This window comes from Passer domesticus, chromosome 6 (genome assembly GCF_036417665.1).
Source record: "Passer domesticus isolate bPasDom1 chromosome 6, bPasDom1.hap1, whole genome shotgun sequence".
Taxonomy (NCBI): Eukaryota; Metazoa; Chordata; class Aves; order Passeriformes; family Passeridae; genus Passer; species Passer domesticus.
The window spans coordinates 60,699,046-60,711,735 of NC_087479.1; the positions used below are offsets into that span (position 1 = coordinate 60,699,046).

The following is a 12,690-nucleotide window of genomic DNA, read 5'->3' on the forward strand; positions in this document are numbered from 1 at the left end:
AAATGGCTTTGAACTGAAATATTAGTGCCAATTTACATGGTAAATTCTGTATTTCACATTCTTATTCTGCAAATATTAATTTATTGAAGACATGTCATAAAGCAGACCTCAGACTTATACTGCTTTTGACCACTTTAAGATTACTTTTCCTTGATTTAAATGCAATAATTTCTCATTACTACATAATTTTCCAGATTAATGAACTATCCAGAACAACTTTATTTTGCACTGATTCAGACACTTAATAATGCCCTGCTTTGTACATGTTTTTTAAGCCTAATTTATTCTTTTTCATATCACATTCTCTAGAAAAAAACAAAATGCCCAAGTACTTTCTTGTCAAGAAATGTGGTAACTTGCTTTCCTAGTTATCCTTGCTAGATCAGGTTCTTGTGCTAAATATCTCTAAAAAGCTCTCAGGTATCACGGTTACCAATAATGAATACAAATATACAACTTACGTCTATGGAAACTTTTTTTTTTTAAATGAGGAAGCAACCCCATCCCAGGGATAACTGCCCCCAAGTGGTACAGCTATCGTACACTGTATGATTTATCCTTCCATAGATTTAAAGTAAGTTTGACATTTTAGAAAGTCATTTTTAGTCTGGAAGAGAATATCTTGAGATATTTACCAGACAAATTATCATTTGTTGCCTGAAGGTGAAACTGCTGCTTATCAGACATGACAAGATGTGTAAGTGCTGCTCATCTTAAGTTCCCACTTTTATGTATGGTAACACATTTAATTAATCACATACATTTATACTCCTCCCCCAAATACTAGGCTGCTGTATTAAAATATTTATGCAAATCTAATAATAATGAAAAAGAGAGCTATACATCTTTATTTAAGAGTTAATTGGTTTTTGTCAAAGGGAAAAAAAAAGCCAAGGAGAAGATATATAAGAAAGGGTATCATAATAAAAAAACACCTATACTGCTCAAGTGCAGAGGATGACTGACTATCATTCTTTAACAACTTTATTCACAGTAGCAGATTTCATTAGCTTTATAATCACAGATAATACACTGATTTTTTAATAAGGTGAGCTGTCAATGTGTGGAAGAAGAGTTTTGCAGACCATTATTCTTTCAGACATTTTCATGGCATATGCCAAGTGCAGAGAAACATCAGAACTGCATATTAAGAGGCAGTTTAATTTACTCAAGCACTTCGGATACAGAGGACTAGAGGCCGGCTTCTCAAAAGGCTATAGTACAGAAGTACTGACACATTTTACCAAGTACATTAAACACAAAATCTGTGTGATAATTGAAAAAAAAAAGGAAGGAAAAATACTATATTTCAGTCAAATATCAAAAATCTAATTCTAATCCGTATTATGTATTCTCATGTCCCTATGTGCAACACCAAGGAGACCCCAAATTCTCCAAAGGCTCTGACTCCAGACCAGTCTTAAACAAACATACTGTCTAACTGGCCCTTATCCTTCAGTACTTCTCTCATGACAGAGGCACAAACTCTTCCAACCTGAAGAAAAGGACAATAAGAGCAAGATGAACAATTCTACAGCCACATTAATTAGGAACAATAAGCTCCTGAGATCCCAGAGTGCTGCTCAGCATGCACGACCTACGAAAGAAAAGTCTGCCATCCTGTAGAACACAGATCCAATGAACTTAATCTAAATGAACACTATCATACCCATGCGCTGCTAATAATTAATACAGTGCTTTTTTTCCAGAGGTAATAATTTTTGAGAATGATGGTTTCTTCCTGCAAAAGTTATTAATAAACCGACAATCATAATTTTAAGAGTAGCGATGTGATATCCAGTTTTATAATTATATTCTGTTTTCTGAAATTGTATTTTAATTACATATAGAAAGATTACTAATTTTTGGCTTCAGCCTGTGCACTAACAGTAAATACCAACAGCTGCCATATACAAATTGCAAATTGGCTATGAGTTAGCAATTCCTATTTTTATTTCAGTTTTGTAATGACACGGGGACATTGAAGTATCCCTCAGTAATTCTTCTGTAAAACTTTCTTTTCACTGAAATTACAGATTTCTTCTAGATCTATCTATTCAATCAGTTGAATTCAGGAGCAAAATGCAACACTGGAGATGAAAATTACTAGGACAGTTGTTAATCAACATGAATCTTGAGTGTATTATAATGTTTGAATTTATTGACTCAAACCAGTTTTCATCTTTTTCTTTCCTCATGCTTTCTCTGAAACTGCCCTTCTCATCTTGCAAGACTGGAACATTACCTGATTCCTATTGTCAAGTTCAATGATCTATTTTGACAATTTTGATTGGTGTCCCAGATTAGTTTATGGTTTTTTTAATATAATTTTTTTTTCCACTGAAAGAAACCATGATAAAAAGCAAACCCCATATTACTGTTTAGTGCTGTATTACCACAAACTCACCTTCAGTGCCTGACAGGTAAATGATCCTACAAATTAGCACCCTCATTTATTTTAAATGCAAATCCATCTTCATTGTAGATTTGTCGTGCAGACACGATCCGTTTACCAAGTGATAGAATTTTGTTACTCAGTAAAATGTAGCTGCTTCCCAACTGAAAAACCGATTTATTGACATCAGACACAGTTTTACAATTATCCTCAAAATTTGTTGTAATCTTCCAATGAGTTTGAAATCCTCCTTTGCTTCAGTTTGATGCTCTTACAGCACAAAGTTTCAAAGATGTTTAAAAAAATCCCCACCCAAGAGTGAAATCATACCTTGGTGCTTGTCACTTGAAATGGAACTTTGGAGCCCTTTGTATTTGAGGAAGCCAGCTTCTCAGCTGGTTTTGAAGAGATTACACTCCTTGTGGGAGGCTGGTTGCGCAGAACAGAAGACAGGCAAAGCTGCACAGTCTCCTTCAGAGCTTTCAGCTGTGACTCCTGGGGAAAACAAGAAACCATCACTTCTCTAAGATGTGCTGTGATGAACACAATGGCTTACTTTCTCTATCTGTATTAAACCACACACTTATGAGCAGCTGCTGCTTTTTCTTAGTGATGGAAGGATTTAAGACTAAAGCAGTATTTTTATTTTATTGTACTTTAGACACCAAACTGCTTAGGAAGTCACTGCACCTCTTCCCATCCCTCCATGCAGTTTTAGCCACATTGATTATTGCAAACAGTACTTAAATATAATTTTTTTCTGAAAAGAAAAATACCATTTACAAATATCAGTGTCCAGCCTTTCACGTGTAACATCTACAGAGAAGCCATAAGTATTGCAAGACACAGACTTTGCATGGAGTTTTGTCTATAACAAATTTCTAATAATTTGTATTTTTCCACATTATAGATAGATTATAATCCAAGATGGCCTCCCTCATGGGCGTATTATACTTTTGCACTATATAGTAAAAAACCATAGGTCTTGTTAACAGTTAAAAATATATTTGTCTAGACTCACTACTGTCCATTAAGCCAAAATAAAACTTCTAAGTGGTGAAGTGCTTGTGACTCATGTTAGAACATTTGTATTTTACTCCCAGAAACACAGATAGATATATTAATGGAAATAGAAGTCTGTAATTGAAATAAGCTGAGAGAGCAAGAACAATAACATAACTACAGCAGTGAGGAAATAATAATTTAAATCTTTAATTCATCAAAGCAAGACGTGTCAAATGTTAGCCACTGAGGTAACTTCTTACATTCACTTCAGGGGGAGTTACCAGCATTTGACATTAAAAAACCACCTAATTTCTAGTTTTTTTCTTTTTATTAAAAATGCACCTGTAAATACAGAATATGTTCACATTTCAATCATCAAAGATTTTTTTTTAAGGTACAAAAATCAAGGTATACCATGGCAAAAGCTGGTGGAAAACATATGTATATATGGTGGAAAACATGTATATAATATTATACACTACATATAAAGTATGTGAAATATTACATATAAAATAAAAATATTTCCTAGTCATATTAATCCTAAGCAATGGCATACAGCACGTTTTAGTCTATTTTCTTAGCAAATATTTTTGAGAACATGACAAATATTTTGTTTTACATCAGATGAACTCCCCTGAACTGAAAGCAGGGACTGTATCTCTTAACTGGAAAAACGGAGTGTTTCTTAAAAAACAAACAAAGCCAATTAGTAGAGTGTATTTTAAGAGCAGGACAAAAGACAATCATGGAAAGACCATTAATGCAGAGAACAATAGGGAAAATTAAAGAAATAGGAGATGGAACATGTTATGACCTGCCCCTTAAGGCAAGTCGCTAACTCAGGTTCTTGTTGATAGATCCCGTGGGGCAGATTAGAGTGAAAAACCACAGAATTATTTGTGTTTTTTATATATGTACAGGTTTTGTTTTAGAATAATTTGGCTGCAATGGAAAGCAAATATATAACTGTTTTGGTTATTACCTACAATAACACAGCAATATAAAAGCCGGGAGGGAGGGAGGGAGGGAGGGAGGGAGGGAGGGAGGGAGGGAGGGAGGGAGGGAGGGAGGGAGGGAGGGAGGGAGGGAGGGAGGGAGGGAGGGAGGGAGGGAAGGAAGGAAGGAAGGAAGGAAGGAAGGAAGGAAGGAAGGAAGGAAGGAAGGAAGGAAGGAAGGAAGGAAGGAAGGAAGGAAGGAAGGAAGGAAGGAAGGAAGGAAGGAAGGAAGGAAGGAAGGAAGGAAGGAAGGAAGGAAGGAAGGAAGGAAGGAAGGAAGGAAGGAAGGAAGGAAGGAAGGAAGGAAGGAAGGAAGGAAGGAAGGAAGGAAGGAAGGAAGGAAGGAAGGAAGGAAGGAAGGAAGGAAGGAAGGAAGGAAGGAAGGAAGGAAGGAAGGAAGGAAGGAAGGAAGGAAGGAAGGAAGGAAGGAAGGAAGGAAGGAAGGAAGGAAGGAAGGAAGGAAGGAAGGAAGGAAGGAAGGAAGGAAGGAAGGAAGGAAGGAAGGAAGGAAGGAAGGAAGGAAGGAAGGAAGGAAGGAAGGAAGGAAGGAAGGAAGGAAGGAAGGAAGGAAGGAAGGAAGGAAGGAAGGAAGGAAGGAAGGAAGGAAGGAAGGAAGGAAGGAAGGAAGGAAGGAAGGAAGGAAGGAAGGAAGGAAGGAAGGAAGGAAGGAAGGAAGGAAGGAAGGAAGGAAGGAAGGAAGGAAGGAAGGAAGGAAGGAAGGAAGGAAGGAAGGAAGGAAGGAAGGAAGGAAGGAAGGAAGGAAGGAAGGAAGGAAGGAAGGAAGGAAGGAAGGAAGGAAGGAAGGAAGGAAGGAAGGAAGGAAGGAAGGAAGGAAGGAAGGAAGGAAGGAAGGAAGGAAGGAAGGAAGGAAGGAAGGAAGGAAGGAAGGAAGGAAGGAAGGAAGGAAGGAAGGAAGGAAGGAAGGAAGGAAGGAAGGAAGGAAGGAAGGAAGGAAGGAAGGAAGGAAGGAAGGAAGGAAGGAAGGAAGGAAGGAAGGAAGGAAGGAAGGAAGGAAGGAAGGAAGGAAGGAAGGAAGGAAGGAAGGAAGGAAGGAAGGAAGGAAGGAAGGAAGGAAGGAAGGAAGGAAGGAAGGAAGGAAGGAAGGAAGGAAGGAAGGAAGGAAGGAAGGAAGGAAGGAAGGAAGGGTATCACCACCCATGGATCCAGTTTTGAGACTTGATTGTTGCAATTGTGATGTCCATTGGTCAAAGTGATATTCACAGTCTTGTTTCCTCGGAGATGAGGGAAAGGCCACAAAACACAGAGTTCAATGTTTAGGCTTATGTGTGAGTGCCCAGGGTACCTCTCCTTAGGGAGCAGTTTACACTGTCTGGTGCAACATTGTGGATAATGGAAGGTCCCAGAAAGAGTCTGGGGACACTCTGGGTATCTTTGATGGTTTACTACACCTTCTAAGACATGACAGCTGCCTCTCACATCAGCACAGTTATGCCCCATCAGAAGGGATGAATACCCTCAAGCCCTTTGAATGTCCTGTGTCAATGTGAGCGCCCCCACACCTTCCCTGGGGAGAGGAGTTTTACAACTGAGCCAATCATTCAAAGAATTCACAGAATCACTGGGTTGGAAGCGACCTTCAAGGGCACCGAGTCCAACCCAGCCCCAACACCTCAACTAAGCCCTGGCACCCAGTGCCAAATCCAGGCTTTGTTAAACACTCCCAGGGATGGTGACTGCACCACCTCCCTGGGCAGCCATTCCAGAACTTTATCACCCTTCCTGTAAAAAACTACCAACCTATATTTCCCCTGGTGCAGCTTGAGACTGTGTCCTTTTGTTCTGTCAGTGCTGCCTGGAGAAAGAGCCCAACCCCACCCGAGCACAGCCACTTTCAGGGAGTTGCAGAGAGTGATAAGGTCACCCTGAGTCTCCTTTTCTCCAGGCTGAGCACCCCCAGCTCCCTCAGGGGTTCCTCACAGGGTTTGTGTTCCCAGCCCCTCTCCATCCTCGTTGCCTCCTCTGGATGTGCTCAGTGTCTCAATGTCCTTCCCAAACTGAGGGGCCAGAACTGGACACAGCACTCGAGGTGTGACCTCACCAGTGCCAAGTACAGGGGAAGAGTGACCTCCCTGCTCCTGCTGGCCACACCATTCCTGATCCAGGCCAGGATGGCCTTCCTGGCCACCAGGGCACACTGCTGGCTCATGTTCAGCTGGCTGTCACCAGCACCCCCAGGTCCCTTTCTGCCTGGGCACTGTCCTGATGGGCACTGTCCCCAGGCCAGAGCATTGCAGGGGGTTATTGAGGCCAAAATGCAGGACTGGGCACTTGGACTCATTAAACTTCATTCCACTGGACTCTGCCCATCCATCCAACTGTTCCAGGTATCTCTGCAAAGCCTCCTACCTTCCAACAGATCAACATATGCTCCCAGCTCAGTATTGTCTGCAGATTTACTAATGAAAGACTCAATCCCCTCATCCACGTCATCAATAAAAACACTGAACAGAGCTGGCCCCAGCACAGGGCCCTGAGGGACAGCCCTGGTGCCTGGCCCCAGCTGGATGCAGCAGCGCTCACCAGCACTCTCTGGGCTGCCATGCAGCCAGTTCTGAACCCAGCACAGAGTGCTCCTGGCCCAGCCCTGGGCTGCAGCTTTTCCAGGACTGTGCTGGGGGAGACAAAGGCCAAAGGTGCCAAAGGCCTTGCTGGAGTCCAAATAGACACATCCACAGCCTGTCCTGCATCCACCAGGAGGGTCACCTGCTCACAAAAGGAGACGAGGTTGGTCAAACACCACCTACTCCTCCTGAACCCCTGCTGGCTGGGTCTGACACCCTGGCCATGCTGTCAGTGCTGGGTGATGACACTCAGTATAAACTGTTCCATTTCCTCACTGGGTACTGAGGTCAGGCTGACTGGCCTGTAACTACCAGGATCCTCCTTCCCACCCTTGTTGTGAATGGGTGTCACACTGGCCAGCTTCCAGTCACCTGGAACCTCCCCAGTGAGCCAGGACTGCTGGTAAATGATGGGGAGCGGCTTCTCAAGCTCATCTGCCAGCTCCCTCATCACCCTGGGGTGGATCCCATCTGGTCCCATGGATTTATGAGCATCCAAGCAGCTCAGAAGTTCCCTGACTGCCTCCTCTTGGATAATGGGGGGACCAACTCTGCTCCCTAACACCATCTACCAACCCAGGAGGACAGCTGTCCTGAGGACAAGTCGTCTCCTCACTAAAAACTGAGGCAAAGAAGGTGTTAAGCACCCTCACCTTCTCCTCATCTGCAGTTTTTAAGTTCCCTCTCACATCTAATAAAAAACAAAGGTTGGTCTTACCCTTCCTTTTACCACTGATATATTTGTAAAACATTTTTTATTATCCTTTACAGAAGCTGCCATTTTAAGTTCAAACTGAGCTTTGGCCCCCCCTAATTTTTTTTTCTACACGGTCTAGCAGCTCCCTTAAAAACTACCTGAGAGACCCGACCCTCCTTCCAAAGATGATACATCCTCTTTTTATTCCTAAATTCCTCCAAAACTTCCCTGCCCATCCATTTATCCATTTGACTCAAAGACCCTTTAATTTCTAATTGGTAGCAGAAGATACCAGCATACTTCTTTTCAATGTAACATGTCTTTAATTTTAACTTTTCAAGTTAGTGACTGCACAGACAGCATAAATCACGATTTGTTACAGTTAAATGGGCAGAGGTAGCAGACTGTCTAATTTTGCATGATGATATGGACTCAGTCAATCTAGTTTGATATGACCCTACTGCTTCCTGCAGATTGCACCAATCTGAAATCACTCTCCTCTCATCCGGAAATTTGTCTGGATAATTTCTCATCCTCTCATCTCTTAATCCTGCCATCCAGTGCTCATTCTTCCTTAGCTGCAGCCATTCCAATTTTGCCATTCCAAAGGTAAAAGAAGGACAAGTAAATTTGTTTCCATCCTGTGGATAACATAATTCAATATTGACTTTGCTGATAGAAGATCTATAAGGGAACATCAGGAAAGCACACATGAAGGAAACACTATTGGAACCAGGGATGTAATTTGACAAAGTTCTCTATAATCTTGCATAGATGTGATTGTGGTCAAAATAGGCTGCTTACTGGCCAAAATACTGCCCACATATGATGCATGTCTTCATATTTCCCTGATCTATTTGTACTCCTATCACATGGCTAGATCCACAGATCATCAAGACTGGAAGAGACTTTAAGACCATCTGTCAACACAGCACCATTTTAATCACCCCTAAACCCAAGTGCCACATCCAGATGCCTCTTTAACACTTCTAGAGATGGTACCTCCACCACCTTCCTTGGCAGCTTATTCCAATAGCTAACCACTTCTGCAGTGAAAACAAAATATCTTACTTCTAATCTGAACCTCTCCTGGCACAACTTAACGCAATTTCCTCTCATCCTTTCACTTGAGGTATGGCAGAAGAAACCAAGCCCTGCCTCACAATGGTTTCCTTTCAGACAGCTGAAGAGAACAATGAGCATGAGCCTCCTCTTCTTCAGACTAAGCACCACCAGTTCCCTCAGATGCTTCTCAGAAAACGTGTTCTGGCTCTTCACCAGCTTCACTGCCCTCCCCTGAACTCACTCCAAAATGTCATTTTTTAATTGAGTAGCCCAAAACTGAAGACTACGTGAGGTGTGGCCTTACCAGTTCTGAGTACAGGGGGACAATCACTTTCCTAGTCCTACTGGCCATACTATTCTTGGTATTTGGGGCCTGGTAATACAAAATTTGTAAGAATTCTAAGGATCCATGGTGGGAAATAGAAAACTGCTCTAGTGTAAATAAACTTATGACAGACACTAAGTCTACTGTCAGCACAAACTATAGGTCAATAAACATCTAAATCTACTAAAAATCAGTGTAAAAAATTTTTGAGTTTTTTTTTTCTAATTTGACCATCCTCTTCTTAAATAACTTTGCAGATATGCTTAACTTCATGTATCATAATTAATTCTACTGATTTCAGTAGCATCACTCTCAGGTACAATTCAGATGCAACTTAGTATGCATCTAAATAACTGCAAGGCTTTCATTTGTTTTTGTCAAATTACACCAAAACATCCACAGCTGATATAGGTAAACACGCTTACATTACATGACACTTCTTACTTTGTCAAGGGCTGCGTTCTCCAATTTGTCTTTTGCAACTGATAGTTTTTGCTCCAGATCTGTTAGCTGTTGTGCCTGTGGGAATCAAGAAAAAAAGCTGATGCAATCTCCAATGCATTTTTTCATGTGAGAGAGCAAAGAACAGAATTTTTACAAGTAATACATATGGTATTGGGTCAGATTTGCTTTTCCTGAGGAAAAAAAAAAGTTATGGTCAAATGTGGTCCATTGACGGGAATGCAACTTTATAATCATTCAATGTCAATAGCAAAATTAATTCCATACTATAACACATTTAATATTATGCCATAATATCCCTCTGGAAAATTCAAGGTATTCAAATGTCTTTTAATAATTTTGCTCATTTGTCTGACTTCTGAATACAATTTGAACATTATTTTGTAGTTTTAAACATTGAGATGCCAACATTAATCTAACTGGGCATAAATAGACAAATTAGAAAACACCCAAACATTCCTGCAGCATGCAGACACCTTATGAAATTATACTACCTACTAGTATACAAGGAGGTAACTCCAGATTTTTTTTCTCCATGTCTTTTTGTGGAAATATAAAAGGAAAATTCACAAGAATATGCAACTACACAGCAGGAAAGCATTTTGGGAGATTGGTGTTTGAAGTCAGGGTCAGGCTAGTAGCCTGCACCCTGAGTGGAAGGATTTCTGGCTCTAAATAATGTATATGTCATTCATGGAGTGCAGGGGTTCAGTAAATAAAGAGAAATATTTTTCTCTCTCTTTCCCTAGGAGGTATGTAAACCCAGCCCATTCACTTGAAGGAAATACATTCTCTGCCAGAATTTTCTGTCTCAGGGAAGCAGATTCCTGCAGTTCTCAGCCTTGAAATTAATAACTATGCAACCAAATATTATTATAGTAATTAATATTACTATGCAACCAAAAGGAGTAAGGATTCTTTTGCTATTGTACCTGCAAAAAAAACCAGCCTAGTCATTGTTCTCCCAGTTTGAAAAGGGAGCCATAGATAAGGACACTGGACTAGCCACTTTTCTCTTCTCTTGGAAATTCTGATTAAGTAAATATACATTTTGTACATGCAGAATAATTGGACAAAATCCTCATTTCTCAGATAAAGAGCAACACATTTTTATTTCAACACAATATTTTCAAGTGCATTTTCCCTCAACACCATTCCATGCTCCCAGGTTTCTGGAGTCCAATCCCAGGCAGAGATTTTTTTTCTTGACAAGATTTCCTGCACTCTGCTGATTGTAGCATAGCTTAATGGATAGCCACACTGCATAAATGCTGTTTAGTGTAAATCCTATAAAGATGGTTAACTTGGTTTCTGCTGGGGTAATGACAGTCCTTCCAGCATGTGTCACAGATGAGGGGATGAGCTTAGGCAAGCCTGTAGTCCTCAGCAGACAGCTAATGTGTAATGTGATGTGTATTAGCATTAGGCACAGGCTGTAACTGCCAAATGAAATGCCAAAAGCTTGGAATTTTCAGTTCCCAACTCATGTAAAGAACTGTGCAGTTGAATTTTAAAAGAGGATTAGGCATTTCTTTTCAGATTTATCACCAGAGTCACAATTTCATTAGCCAAAACCAAACTTGGTTCAAAGTGGAAGTCAACTGCTTGCTCAGATGTGGGAAAGTCTCTTGTGAATTGCAGTCCATAATTTACACTTCATCACATTCCTTATGGCTAACACCACTCACTGTCACTACACACATATCACACCATTATTTTGATCCTTTAGTCTGGCAACAGAGAATTCACTTCAGAAATAATCCTTCTGTTTTATCAGTTTGCAAAATTTAAGTGGAATTATCACTGATTCACTAGAGAAAAAAAATTACTAAGATGCAAGAAATTGCTAGAATTCAGTAACTTTTTGGATTTTTTCCTAAATATGGGATACAATATCACTCACAATAAACATGGCCACAGACAATGTCTGAAAGATTGAACATTGACTCTATGTGATGCAGAGACACTTCTCATAGAACTAGACCAAGAAATTTCTCACATCATTAGCATTTTTATATTGTTACTTATTAAATTATTTTTCAGTACAGCTATACAAAGTAATCAATTCTCAACTAAAGAGATTCAAGATTTGAAAAACTTCATAATTGCAATTGCCACTAAAAATGAAATTACACAAAATAACATATGACAAACGTGAGGCTAGGATGGCACCTCTAATAGGGTGTATTGCTGAAGAATTAGAATCACATGGAAGATGGTGAGGCTCATACAACTAGGCAACTTCTTCCTTCAGCACCATCAGTGTTACAGTTTAAATAAGTGAAAAAACAGAGCTACAGTTCTGAATTAGAGGGTGTCTGGTTCCCATCAATACATGCATTACAGAGGCATCTGAAAGTCTGGGTAGTTGACAGAAAGTGGGCAATGGTGGTTAGAAGCGACTATTGTCTTCTTCCTTGCAGGGGAATGTCTGGTGCTATAAAACACATTGAACTCAATGAAACTGCTTCCATATCAAAAATCAAGTTGGAGGAAAAGAACTTAAGTTCTTGAACAGACATTTTCTGTGACAAAGCATTACTATATTGTAGCAACACTGTTTACATACAGGAAAACATTGTGCTTTATGGTGAAAAGTTATTCTTCCAAAGAACAGGCTTCAAATATATTAGCAAAGGTTTTCTGAATGCATCATCTATCAAGACTCTTTCTCATTTTTCATATAACTGTCCTATGTTGATGGACTAAAATTTTCTGTAACATTCATGCATATTTACTTCATTTCACAGAATACTGAGCAAATAGCTCAGTGATACCAATCCAACTGATACCAAGTAACAGTAAAATTCTGGCATTAAAAATGTGTTTTGATGAACCATTCACTTGAAAGTAGTGATAGTTATTTACATCTCAGTACCAAATCTGCAGAATATCTGAGGTGTTTTTCTGAAAGTTTTTGTCTGTCAAGGCTAAATTCATATTGCAATAGTTTCACTGCTGGTGCAATTTTGAAGTTTTTTTAGGAAGTCTAAATGAATTAATATGGCTTTGATGCTTAGCAACGAAAAGGATGAACACCAATAGGAGTATTCAAGCCCAATTCTAATAAACTGTAAAGAGTCCTTAAAAAACCTAGACTGGAAGAACTAAAAAAGTATTAAATTTCTCTTAGGTATTCTTATAGAATGAGGTCCTTGACAGGA

General features: G+C 40.0%; 1 protein-coding gene across 8 annotated transcripts in view; it reads right to left on the bottom strand.

The window, feature by feature from the left end:
• LUZP2 (leucine zipper protein 2) overlaps nt 1-12,690 on the bottom strand; it is a 151,334-nt gene that overhangs the window by 27,544 nt on the left and 111,100 nt on the right. For 7 of the 8 annotated variants that reach the window (XM_064426194.1, XM_064426191.1, XM_064426192.1 and 4 more), the window contains 2 exons: nt 9,509-9,583; nt 2,726-2,890 (listed from right to left, as the gene is read on the bottom strand). In XM_064426194.1, the coding sequence (XP_064282264.1) occupies nt 2,726-2,890; nt 9,509-9,583 (240 nt within the window). The remainder of the gene's footprint in view (nt 1-2,725; nt 2,891-9,508; nt 9,584-12,690) is intronic. The other variant, XM_064426193.1, reaches the window with a different exon arrangement.